The sequence below is a fragment of the Harpia harpyja genome, chromosome 9 (assembly GCF_026419915.1).
Source record: "Harpia harpyja isolate bHarHar1 chromosome 9, bHarHar1 primary haplotype, whole genome shotgun sequence".
Taxonomy (NCBI): domain Eukaryota; kingdom Metazoa; phylum Chordata; class Aves; order Accipitriformes; family Accipitridae; genus Harpia; species Harpia harpyja.
The window spans coordinates 7,332,417-7,345,024 of record NC_068948.1 but is presented as its reverse complement, the minus strand read 5'-3'; the positions used below and the strand labels follow the sequence as shown (position 1 = coordinate 7,345,024).

Genomic DNA, 12,608 nt, shown 5'->3' with positions numbered 1-12,608 from the left:
GTTATGGCATACATTTTGGGTCACTAATTAAAACTTGTTTAAAAGGTTTCATACTAATTTTTAAAATGCTTTTTCCTTCTAAAGATGTAGAGCTTGCAAGTTTTTTAATCACAAGAATTGTCTTAATATTGTTCATTGCTTATAAAGATAGTCATTTGTGTTAGAGTTGGGATGACACAAGGAAAAAAAAAAGGAGTAATAAGACTTAGAACCTGCCATAATTTCTGTAGTTCCTATTCTATAACACGAATCATGCTCAGAGTAGCATATGTTTGTTTTTTTTAAAAATATATTTTCCTTCTATTTAAATTTTCTTCTTAATGCAAAACTTCTCTTGCTGGCTTAGCATTTGAAGTTACTTGATTTTTTTCCCTCCTGTTCTTTCTTTATGCATACAGATATATACATTAGGATGAATGAAATGTCATCCAGTGGGTGGTCATGTAATTTGAAGTAGCTAGTAATTAAATATTTTACCATTTTGATTATTACCTGCTTAAATTTCTGTAAGCTGAGAAGCATGGAGACTTTAGGGAGGCAAGGGAATTTACACCATAGTTCAAGAAGGTGACTTGGCAGGATAGAAGTAACTCCTTTGCATATCTGAGTATTGTGTTTCGAGAGTCTGTGAAATATGTCATATTTTAAATCATTCGGCAATCTGTCTTATTGCAAAGGCTTCTTTGTCTCCTTCCACATGATGTTGCTGTATTTGAGTCGGTCCTTTTTAATAAATCATAACTCTAGCAAGTCCTAGATCTATATACAAGAGACTGGTTTCCCTTGCTTTCACCTGCAGTAAGCTGGCAGTATAGTTGTTTGAGGGGAAACTACTCAGAATAATAATTATTTCTTAAAATTGTTTGAATATTCTTGATATTTCACTTCCCTGTTGTTCTTTTTCTTGAGTCTGAGGAATGAATCACATATGCAGAATATTTTGGGTTAGAGCTGCTTTGTTTTTTCAGTCTGTCTCATTCTTTTACACTGGGTGAAAACAAGGAGTGAGTCTGTTTTTTATGCTCTTGATAGCATCGTCGGTCCCTCTCAAGAACTAAGCCTCGCCTTTTTCTTCTATTGCCCTTGTTACCTAGGATGAAGTTCACGCACTCTGCCAAATGTTGAAATAAGCTAGTTTTGTAGAGGAGACTAATGTGAAGATTAGAGTAAGAAAAATCATCCTTTCTAACTTGAAGATATGATATGGAAAATCTTCACAGGTGTGCTATGACTTCTGCTACTCTGGACGTGTACAGTGGCTAATTGTATTGCATTGCCTTTCCCCAGGCTGGGATTTTTGTATGTGAACTAACACAATTTTAACTTATTTGCTAGCTTTTCCGGCCAACCCCTACAATCTTCTTTCAGTAATTCCTGAGAGTCCGTTTCCCTGGCACACGAGGCTGTAGAGTCAAGGATTATATTCTAGCTATAATTTATGATTAACTAGATTTATGGCTGAGATCCCAAACCAGCCTCAGTGCTGTGGCCTGAGGAATTAAAGGCAAAATGGAGACTATCATTCTGAGTTGTTTGCTTCTCTGGATTTCAGGAAAACTCTTAGATATATTTGAAAAATAAAAACAAACCCCAAAACCAAACCAAATACAATTTGCAGTTGTGAAACAATTTGATTTCATACTAAGGAATTTAGCACTAAAACACATAAAGTCCTCAGCCTTTATAGCATTAAGCTATGTAGTTTAAACCTTATTGTTTGTCACCTAAAGCTGATGCAGTGAATAATGCATATTGGATGCTCCTCCGGCTAATGCAGCCCCCCCACCAAACAAAAAGTGGGGAGGGAGGGAAAACACAAGTACGGTTCATTTTTACCCATGGAATTAATCCTTATTCATTTTAAAAACCTGCTAACGGAAATACTTCCATTCAGCTCATTAATCAATTGTGATTTTCATTCCCTTGTTTTGTAAAAGCTGTTGCAATAAATACTTTTTTCACAAAGCGAAAATCTAAGAGATGGATGCAGCAAGCGTAATTAATAGCACCCAGTTACAGAAGATCAGCAAGTTTGTGAGATTCACATGCTGCTTTACCATATGGCTGCCCAGTAGGCGAAAAATTTGATTAATGTTTTGAAGTAGGTTTTTTTCAGCAAATATTACAGCCCCAGATGAGGAATTTTACTTTCTAGTATTGTTAGACTTAACTAAAATAACAGATCTTTGAATTTAAAGCTAAATAGTATTTTGATCTCATGAAAACTCTACATGCAGAAGAATTACAGTCCTGCTGTATAAAGAATGAACCCTATAACTTGTTTATAATTCAGCCAATAATGGTTAAAATTTTGTTTAATCTTAGTTTTTCATAAGTTGATCAATTTAAGATAGCAGTACAAGCGCATGAGTTTTGTGACAAGGATTTCCCTATCAAAAATAAATTTATAACAAAATTAACTGATTCATTCTAACTTATCATGCTGTTTTCCTTTCTACTTCCTTATGTAAAAAAAAAAAAAAATCAAAGTTAAGCAGTTTGCTGATAAACAGTCAGAAAAATAATATGTTGTCCCTTCAGTAAAACATTACTGTAAATAATGTTAGCAAAACTGTACAATTTATTCATTTTGCTTTTAAGTAATTGTTGTAATAATTGTAATTGGCACTTAATCTATTGATTCCCCACCCCCGTGTTTACCTGAAATGAAAAATATTTACAAAAATGCATCCGAAGAGTATCACGACTTAGGATCGAGTGCTCTCATGCAAAACTAACACACAGCGGGAAGTTTTGCTTTTCTCACAAATTCTCATTTTAATACAAGGAACATCAGCAGCTGGTAAAGAACAGATTCAGGGTGCTGAGCCGAAATGGAGTGGAGAGCAGCTTTGAATGGAAGTCTTGCTGAGCTTCCAGAATGCTGAAGATAAAGCATTACCTAACACTACTTTACCACTTTGGTTTCTTCTAATTGCTTCAGGTAATGCTGAGGTTCAGAGTCTGGTGGGATGATGCTAAGGCTGAAAAATGAGAATTTCTGCATTTAAAAAAAATAACTTTTTGCAGTTTTTACAGTTATACCATCTTAGAAATCAGTGATTTATTGTAGGGGTGTGCTAACGTGAAAAATAATTCTGATTCGACTGGCTGTACGTATCCCCAAATCTGAGATCTTGGCACAAAGTACTTACCTATATTGCTAATTTCAGGGGAGGGAGTGGGAACTCAAACCTAACACTAAAATAAAGCTGAGTAAAAATAAAAGCCATCAGTTTTTTCAAACCCCAAATTTTCACCATTGACAACTCTAGGCAGTGCATGACAATAGGGGGTGTCCAGCTGCATTAATTACTGGTGTTAAACATCAGAGATAGGAAACAAGCGATGAAGTTTTTTTATGAAAAGCTTAAAATGGAGCGTAGCTGAGGTAGTGAAATGATGGTTATTAGTTCTGGAGAATACAAATGTCACAACAACTTGTGCTTTAGATTAATAGACAGCTAACATGACAAAGCAATGTGATCAAATCCATACTTTCAATATAGAAGGACAGATTAAATTGTTTTATTCTTTCAAGAAAGGACAGTTAATTAAATAGATACAAGCTTCCCGGGCTTGTGCTGTTTGAATACTGCCTCTAGAATTTTTTTGCTTAATATTATCAAATTTGTTACAATTTACACAAAGTATGAACATTTTTATTAGAGCATTTTCCATGTATTATCTTTTTTCTTGTCTGTATCGGTGATTCTCTTGTCAGTGATTTATTTCTAATAAGAACACATTTTATGCTCTAAATTATGTAAAATGTACCAGTGTTTCCCTTAACCTGTGACTAAACTACATGCTGATGTTAAGATATTCTATTATACGCTCATCAAAATGTGGAGAAATCGGTATTTTAGTATTTAATTTTCTTTGCTCTTAGTTTTGATTCAGTTATTTAAGAAATAAGCAGAGTTTTCAAATATTTTTATAGTGGGACTGGATTTTAATTGATAGTGTCTGCAGAAGAAGGTTGCTTGAAGCTGCTTGAACAGTATGATTAAATTAAACCACTGGATGCAATTATTACTTAATCTGAAAGAATGGGGGGTATTGGGGATGTTATTGTAAGTGTTGCAGGTTGTTTGGCTTTTTAATTCCATAAATAAAGGAAAGTGTTGACTGCTCTGTGATGGCCGTTTCCTGTTAATGTTCACATTTTTAACTGTTTCAGAGTTGCTGTTCTGCTTTAAATCTGTCGGGAAGGTCTGTAAGGGATTGTCTATATGAAGAGGCTGTAGAGTGGTCACTCTAAAAACCTCCTTAGTGTAGTACTTTGAATTTTAAATCACACACATAATTCAAATGTAATCTAACTTTCAGTGTTGGACTTAAGTCCATTCAGTTAAATGGAGAAAAATGACTGACATAAGGAATGAGTTATTGATTTGTTGTGGGAAAATGACTTCTGTAATATAGGAAGTATGGTAAAAGGAACAGCTTAATTATTTAGGGGGCACCGTTGAAAAAAGTGCTTTTGCAGCATTGCATATTGTCTAAATAGGAGTTGTACAACAGGGGTTTTTAATAATTCTTTCTTAAAGACAAATCGTAGTGGTTTATTTTTTTCCTCGTAAGATGGAGCTCATCTGGTTGTTTAAAATATTTTTGTATTTGTGCAGCTGAGGCAGAAAAGCAGGCAACAAAAGAATTTTGTTCTTAATGCTAAAGGCACGGCAGCTTTTAACTGGTGTTTCCCAGTTATTTGCATTACGTTTGTGCTTTGTGGAATCTTGATGTCTGAGGGCTGGACAAAAAAAAGAAACATGCACAGAAAGTTATTCTGAAGTCCGTGTTTTTAGTAGGTGACATGAACTTTTAAAATGTGAATTTATCAAATAAATATATGTGGCAGTTTATATCTGTATGAGTAAAATTTTTAAAATGTGGTATTTGATGATTTCTAAAATATCAGATAAGATATTTGCTTTGGCTTTTTCCATATGTTTTTTCTTTTGATTTACTGTTATTCTTTGCAGAAGGACTACAATTTCGTGTTATTTTGACTGCAGCTCACAATTTTTGGCAGCATCTCAGATAAACAGAATATTTGTGGTTAATTGGTTGAACATGTTCAACAATTATAATTATATTAAAACCGTAATGTGTTTGAACATTTGCCCACTGCAGGCTGCTAATATGTTCTAACTTAAATTTCTGTCTTTATGACCGGAGCTAGCTTGTAGCTGGTTTTATTGGAAGTATCTGTGCAAAGTTTAGAAGGCAGATGTGTTAAAGCACACCTAATAGAACCAGTCTGTTTAAGAGTTTGCCACTGTGTCAAATATATAGGCCCTTGATTTTAGGGATTTATAATTCAGTTTTAAAATTTCCTGTCATCCTGAAATTAGGTTTCTAAACTTTCAGTATTACTGAAAAGAAATAGAAGTCAGTATTATTTTTATGAAGTAAATTTTCAGGAATACTAGTTTGCCTTTCTATCAAAGCCTTCCAAATTAAATAAAGAATTGGAAGCTTCTCCACTGTCAATGTTTTAAGTCCAAAACATGCGATTTATATTGGCTTCTGCACATTAAGGGAAAGGTAGTAGGCTGAGTACATAGTGAATATAGAAGCTAGATGTTAAATTCTCAGAGTGCTAATGGAATTAGAGGTGCAGTCTGATGGATTTTCAGTGCATAATTCCCTATTTTTATCTGGTTTGTTTTTTGTTTTGTTTTTTTTTTTTTAAACTTCCAAGCAGAAGTCACAATCTAGTCTTGCTCAGTTGTTGTTAATGTAGGGTAGGTAACTAGTGCTGGTTTTGACTTAAAAGCCTTGGCACTCGATTACCTGAAGAATCACCATTGTTTTGTGTGGATGATACCCTGCAGCTCTAAAAAACAGAGGCAATTATGCTTGCAGACCCTTGTTTTAATTGAGTGGAGCATAATGACTTCTCTTCTATAATGCTCCATGGACTCAAAGCTGCGCGTGAGAGGCTCCCCAGGGACCTGCAGCATAGCCTTTCCCAAGCACATGTTTTTTTGGGGAAAGGAGCTGAACGGAGGGGTCAGCCAGAGGCTGAAGCTGGCACAGCAGGAAGAAAGAAGCGGTACCAGCTCTGTCACTGATGGTGCAAGCAGCCTGCTTGCTGTTCACTTTCAGGGTTTTGTCCCTTGTGCCGGCTGGTGTTGAGCTCCAACCTTTGCGTTCTCCACTCCTTCCCTTGTTATGTTTTTCCACCTCAGTAGTTCCCCTCCCTCTTTCTGTATTATGTTATGAAGACTTCCCTCTGTTCACATGTTCACATGCTAAACGTTTTCTTATCTTTTGCCTGCATTTTTTTGTAAATTTAGATTTGAAGACATTTGCAGTTTGTCCCTTGAAAACCAAATTAATTTAATACAGTGTTCTGTTCCTGAGTTTCCATATCTCTAAAATTAATCTGCTTTTGCTCATGGCCCTGGTAAAATGCTTTGAAAGATACTTAAAGAAAAAAGAAAGAAAACCACTGAAAACTTAATTAACTGCCATATAGCACATTGAATAAATGGTGGATTGTTCTCAGTTTTCTATAGGTTAACTAAGGTCTGCTCAGATCTGGACTTTTCCTCTCCAGTCCCTGCAGTTTGACAGCAAGGTGCGTTTGCGTTGGGAAGGCAGGCGCCTGCTTTTGCCGGACAGAAGGGTTCAAGATCATCCTACCAAGTAGGGGCTGCACACCTGGGAAGCCCTCTTCACCTAACAGAACAGCACCAGACTGCAACAAAGTGCGCAAAGTAGTGAAATGCCATGGAAAGGCACCAGAAAAAGAACTGAGTTGTGGCCGCTTTGTTGATGCAAGGGACTAGTGAGGAAAATCCACGCCTTGCGATGGGGTGAGACTGAGAAAACTGGGGCAGGACTGGTGAGGACTGTGATAGAAATGGAGAATAATTCCTGTGGAGTGATGTCCCTAGGAATAGTAAGTGGTTTTGAGGGGAAGGCTGTTGATGGTGAGCTATGATGGAGGCCACCAAATCTCACCAGCTGGCTCTTTCCCAATTAACCAAATTGCCTTTGTTTTGGTAGGATCAATTTTAATGGTATTAAGTACTTGTGAGCTGGATACTTTTGGAAAATTGGCCTGACAGTCTTCAGGGAAGTCAACCTTGTACCTCTCTGCTTAACTCTTTGCTCTCCAAAGCAAAAACTGAGCCTCTTTTGCACAACTGCAATGGACAGTCGGGGAGGATGCTCACAGGGGCAGAATGAACAGTTAACTCAAATAGCAATGATTAATTGTTTAGGTACTGATTCTGCAACAGGATGGAAAAACATGTCTGTTGGTGGAACTCTAATGGAACAAAAGCTATGCAAATTTTTCCCATGACCAAATTAGTCTTAATTTCTTGTGAGTGCTAATTCCTCATAATATTGGAAAATATGACTAGTGGCTATCTAAGACTATGGCTGAATTAAATCCTTCAGGATTACCTGTTCAAGTAGAATCTCTACTGTGTAAGTCTATACTAGTAATTGTTCTCTGGGATTTTTTTCTGTTTTTTTTTTTTGACTGCTGATATAAAAATATAACTTTCTCTTATTATTTTAATCTTCGCTTTTCTTCCTGCATGGATCATTTATTTGTGAACTGGTTATTTCAGTAAGGGCTCAAAGGTAATTTCATGGTTTATAGAATTTATATCTGAGGGTTTAATGAGGAAAACATATTGTTTTCTAACACATGAAATAGAGAATCTTTCATTATATTTTTATTTTCCTTCTCTAATATTACATGTATATCAAGTTCAAAGCCTTGAATACACCTAAGTATAAAATTATTCCTTTGCTACACATGGGAAATATGAATGTTTGCAACTCAAAAATCATCACGCACAGACTTAGGAGGTGATTTTATTTTTAATGAATCTACATGATATAAATGAACTACTCTTCTGTTTGTGCATTGTGCTATAGTATACGTTTGAAAATACAATAACAGTATATTACTTTTCTGTGATTTAGGTTAGGAATTAATGCATTCAAATGAATTTAAGAGCCTTGGGTATAATTCATACAGGATGCAAGTCCCTCAGTAGACCTCTCATGAACATTATCAGATTCAATACTGTTTGCATGGTCAAACAGATTAAAATTTGACCACCCCCCTCTTTTTGCCATTCATTAAACTCCAGAATCTCTTTGAATGGCTTTCTTCTCAATTACATAGAGTAAACTTGATTCTTCAGTGTGGGGAAAAATTAGCAAAGACAACATTCCTGCTTGGTACGTTAATTTGCGAAAGTGTCCTGTTTTCAGTGTGAGTTTAGTTACGGCAGATCAAGTTGGAACTAAGGCTGCTAAATATCAAGTTTCCTTTGACGCCTTTCTGGGTACGTTTTCCGAGAGCTTTCACTTTTATCTAGTGCAGAGTTATCAATGCTCTTTCACTCCAAATCAGAGTCATTATCTACTATCTAGATTGCATTTGTTGTATGGCTTGTGCCTTTGATTTACAATTGTGTAAACTGGAGGATACTTTCAGCATCAGTTTGATCTTTTGATGGATCAACAGCTTTGCTGGGCTGCCTCCTGAAGTACTTAAAATGTATCTGACTCTCCCTGGTATTTTGGCAATTTTACATCCTGTGTTAATTATACCACAAAGCACAAAATCTATTAGCAATTTTTGAAAAGTGCCTTATTCTTAGAAGGCTTTTGCGCACTTGCGACTGATTCCAGTGTGATGAAAGTATCCTTTAAAAGAGCTTCTAAGTTCTGTGATACAGCAGGAACTAATTCTGCTTCCTTGCAGTGAAGGTTTGAAAGGATTGTGCTCTTACGTACAAAAAAATGTAAAATGTGTCCAATACTTTGAGCCATCTCACAGGGAAGCTTAAATACAGATTTTTACACTGGAGGGGAGTAAGTATTGTAGTAAGTACTGTTCGATAATGCCCTTGTGTTGCTGATTTATCAAAAGGTCGTTGGAGCATCTGAAGTTGTACAACAGCGAGTGTTGCGTATGCTAGAATTGGTATCTCTGTATGTCCTCTGTTCATCATCTGCCTTGTTATCCTTCAAGTATTCTTGCTGTAACGGAGATAAGTAAAACCCTCAGTAAACTGCTCATGCTACATTGCCAGACGAATCAGGCCAGGAACAGGCACATAGGCTATGCAAAGTTATTCAGTCTCTGCTAAGTAGGCTTATGGATGTGTGACATGGAGTAGGCTATCTACTTTGCCAAGAGTTTTTTTCAGAACAAGTTCAGCCTGGTTTGCAGGGCTTAAAATTCCCCCAGATGTCATGGGATTGACAGGTGTAGCTGTCCACTGTCTGTGCGCAAGTTTTGAAAACACAAACACTCTTCTATCACTAGTTTTTTTTTTGCTTTTTTAACCTCCAATTAGTCTGTATGATAAACCTGCTACAAACACAAATGTCTCTCAGGTTCCTTTGGTGACAATTACACTGTGAGACAGTGAGTACCCTCTTCGCCCTTATATTTAATACTTTCTTTTCAAATAAAATTGCACAGTTTCTTAAAATCTTAGGTATGAACAGTAGAAGTAATGAGGTATGGCACTTTTCCTGAGAGGACCAAAGAAAGCATTCCAGAACTTAATTTCTTAATATGCTGTTGAATACTGAATAAAAATATATCTGTGCCTGCGCTTTGTCTTTAAAGGTAGTCCTTGTCTCTTGCTGGTTATGGAGCATATTATATAGCCATAGCTTGTAAGGAATCCAAGGACAAGTTGAGGCTAGCACTTAAAGGGTGAGGATCTTAAAAGCTTATGAAGCTGAAGCTCATTCTCATTGTTATTGTTTTGCTTTTGCATGAGAGGAGGGGCTCTGCCGGTTTTCTAGCCATCCCAGAAGCCCAGAGATCAGAATGTGTTTCCATTTCTTCCTGTTGCCAGATGTGATTGATCACCCAAAGAGGAAAGGAGGAGCAGTAGATGTACAGTGCTCATTCTGGGGAACTCTAGAAAGCTTTGTGCTTTATAGGAGATGTATGCTTCTCAGAGGACTTCTTGTTTGATTGGGTTTTGGGTTTTTTTTTAGGATTGTAGACTCTCACGTATGTAGCTTTCATGATGATTTAGTGCTTATAAGACATCACTGAATATCAAGGAAGCCTTAATAAATCTGAATTGGTCTCAGTGTGGATGGAAATGAAGATGTGTTTTTATTTCACGTTGGGATGATAGAATGAATTATATCAGAAATCTGAGTCTTAGAAGAACTGGGAATTCTTGAAAAAACAGTGAAAGAATACAATAGCCAGAAAAGAACACTAAGATCCATAGAAGGTTTTTGCTGAGAAAGAGTGACATTGGTGGTGTATTATGTTAATGTTTGGAAGATATACCAATGCTACTGCCAGGGCGCAGCAAGAGCAGGGTTGCTTTGCAAGGGAGGGTGAGCCAGAAGCCCAGGGCACCCACCAGGGCTCAGTCTTACAGCATCTCCTGAGGAGGGTGGTGATAACAAGTTCCCTGGACAGACCCAGAAAAGGCAAGAGGGTGACTCAGGTCCAGGATCCATCCAGGACGTACAGGCAGGAGCAGCAGAAGGTGGGGCTAGAGACAGGACTAGAGATGAGGCTTCAACAGAGGTCCAAGCTCCATCTACGAGACAGGGCTCGAGACAGGTACACCTATGAGATAGCTCGGGTAAGGACAGAAGGGCCAAACCATCAGGAGCGTGGATGGAGCTCCTGGACCGCAGAGAAGAGGGTGCATGGGTGGAGGTTGCGGGGGAGGCTGCAGAGGGTACTGAAGACTGTGGCGTCTAGATATGTCATCAATGATCTGGGACTAGAACAAGAAGTTTCTGGTAAAAAGTAATTTTGAGAATTCTAGCTTCATAGCAGGCTTCATATACTAACTTGCCTTTAATAGAATATTATTCTAGTAAGTCCCTCTGATTTCAGAATAATACTTCTTTTCTGTGTATACCCTCAGTTATAGTACTTTGACATGTATCACCACGTTTTTATGGGAAAATCATTTCTTTTTATTGTAACTTTAAAATTTTATTTTTCATTAAACATGTTTTATTGACTTAAGAAACGGATTTTAGCTATACCAGTGTAAATCCAGAGGAAGTGAATTTATGCTGTTTTTATACCAGTAAGCATAATCTGGCACACTCTTGGAAAAAAAAAGTTGAAATTGTATAGTCAGCAGTCAAAGCTTCTTGTTAGAAAGTTCTCGGTCTGTAAGAGTGCTATTGATAAAGGAGCTAAAAAACCTCAGAATTGATTTATTTGTTATCAGCTCAATACAGTTTGTCTGAACACTGAACTTGCTTTTTTGTTCTTCCATGTGATAAAGGTATTTGCCTCTGTTGGAAAATCTAAGCTGAGATAAGCTTATGTACAAGCTGAGCATAGGACTGGAAACCAGGATTTCCAGAATTTTCACTCTTGTTTCTGTCACTAAATGAGGTTGTGACCTTAAGCAACCTCTTAGGTCTTGTTTGTAAAGAAAGCTGAATTCCCTGAGCGGTTCATTTAAAAGTCACCAGGAATTCAGCACCTTATGAGATGAGATCTTTTAATATTTATATATTTTGTTTCTGTAATTGTAAATTGAGAAAAGGATAGTCTCTTTTGGACAGTCTAGTTATGCCAGAGCCTGAGTCCTTATCACAGGCTGTGTAGTTGCAATGAACATCCTACTCCAGGAATGCAAGTTGGGAATTAATGTAGACTGAAAGTTTGGAGTATTTCAGGCTTTATGTTTTTCCTTTGTGCTGACTTATATAGTTACCTGAATTACTTATTTTGCTATACTTAATTTATCATTTTAATTTCAGTGAATGTTTTGACAGTAAATGTTTAAGAAACAGCTAAATACATTTTTATTGGAAAGGCTAAAGAAGTACAAGTAGCATTCCTCTTTTCCTGTTATTTCTATGGTAATAATGAGACTGAAAAATGTGGTCTGATATCTCCTTTTTTTTTTAAACATAATTGCTTAAAAATTTTGTTGTAATTCTACTAATCCATGCTTTCAACTGGAAAACTGTTGCATGCGCCATCTCATTTAATCTAAATGTGATAGTCACTTGCTTTTTATATAGTCCTTGGCCGTTAACTTAGAAAATCTGTTGCTCTAGCAGTGGTTTTCCTGTTCTGAGAACTGGTGGATCTCTTTGACATGTAGTAAAGCACTTTCCTATCTACTGAGCTGGTCCCTGTGATTGGGGGGGGGGGGGCTAAGTTTGCCCCACTAATTAGCTTTCCCTTTCGCCCAGTAGTTTCTCTTATCTGTAGGAACATGGAGAATTCCTCTTCCCTGTTCCCTCCCTTCTTATGCCGGTAAAAGAGCAGTTTTCCATGTAATTCCTTTTTCAATGGCTGGTCACACAAGTGGAATACTTTACACACTGCACAACTGACATGTCTGGAAATACCCAGAAATAGTGGCTCCTATTGCACACAGTTAAACATGTACTTAGCTGAATCTCAATGCCCATTTACTTGAGCAGACTTGAAAGGGGGGGAAGAACAATAAATATTTTTCTTACTATGCTTGAAAACAGTTGGTGCATATCTGTAGATTTCTCTAGTATTTATTGCCATATTTTCTCAGTGTTTCCCTGCAGAAGTTCCTAGCACTGTTAGAATAAAAAGAAAAATATATTTTATCAGCTAACTA

The 12,608-nt window shown here is 36.8% G+C and overlaps 1 protein-coding gene across 6 annotated transcripts in view; it reads left to right on the top strand.

The window, feature by feature from the left end:
* Nucleotides 1-12,608, top strand: part of WWOX (WW domain containing oxidoreductase) — a 539,453-nt gene that overhangs the window by 78,286 nt on the left and 448,559 nt on the right. Inside the window, exon 6 of one of the 6 annotated variants that reach the window (XM_052795427.1) lies at nucleotides 1,095-1,404. The exons of the other annotated variants lie outside the window; for them this stretch is intronic. Within the exon in view, the coding sequence (XP_052651387.1) occupies nucleotides 1,095-1,130 (36 nt within the window). The 3' untranslated portion in view covers nucleotides 1,131-1,404. Of the gene's footprint in view, nucleotides 1-1,094; nucleotides 1,405-12,608 lie in introns of those variants that run through there. 6 annotated transcript variants of the gene reach the window in all.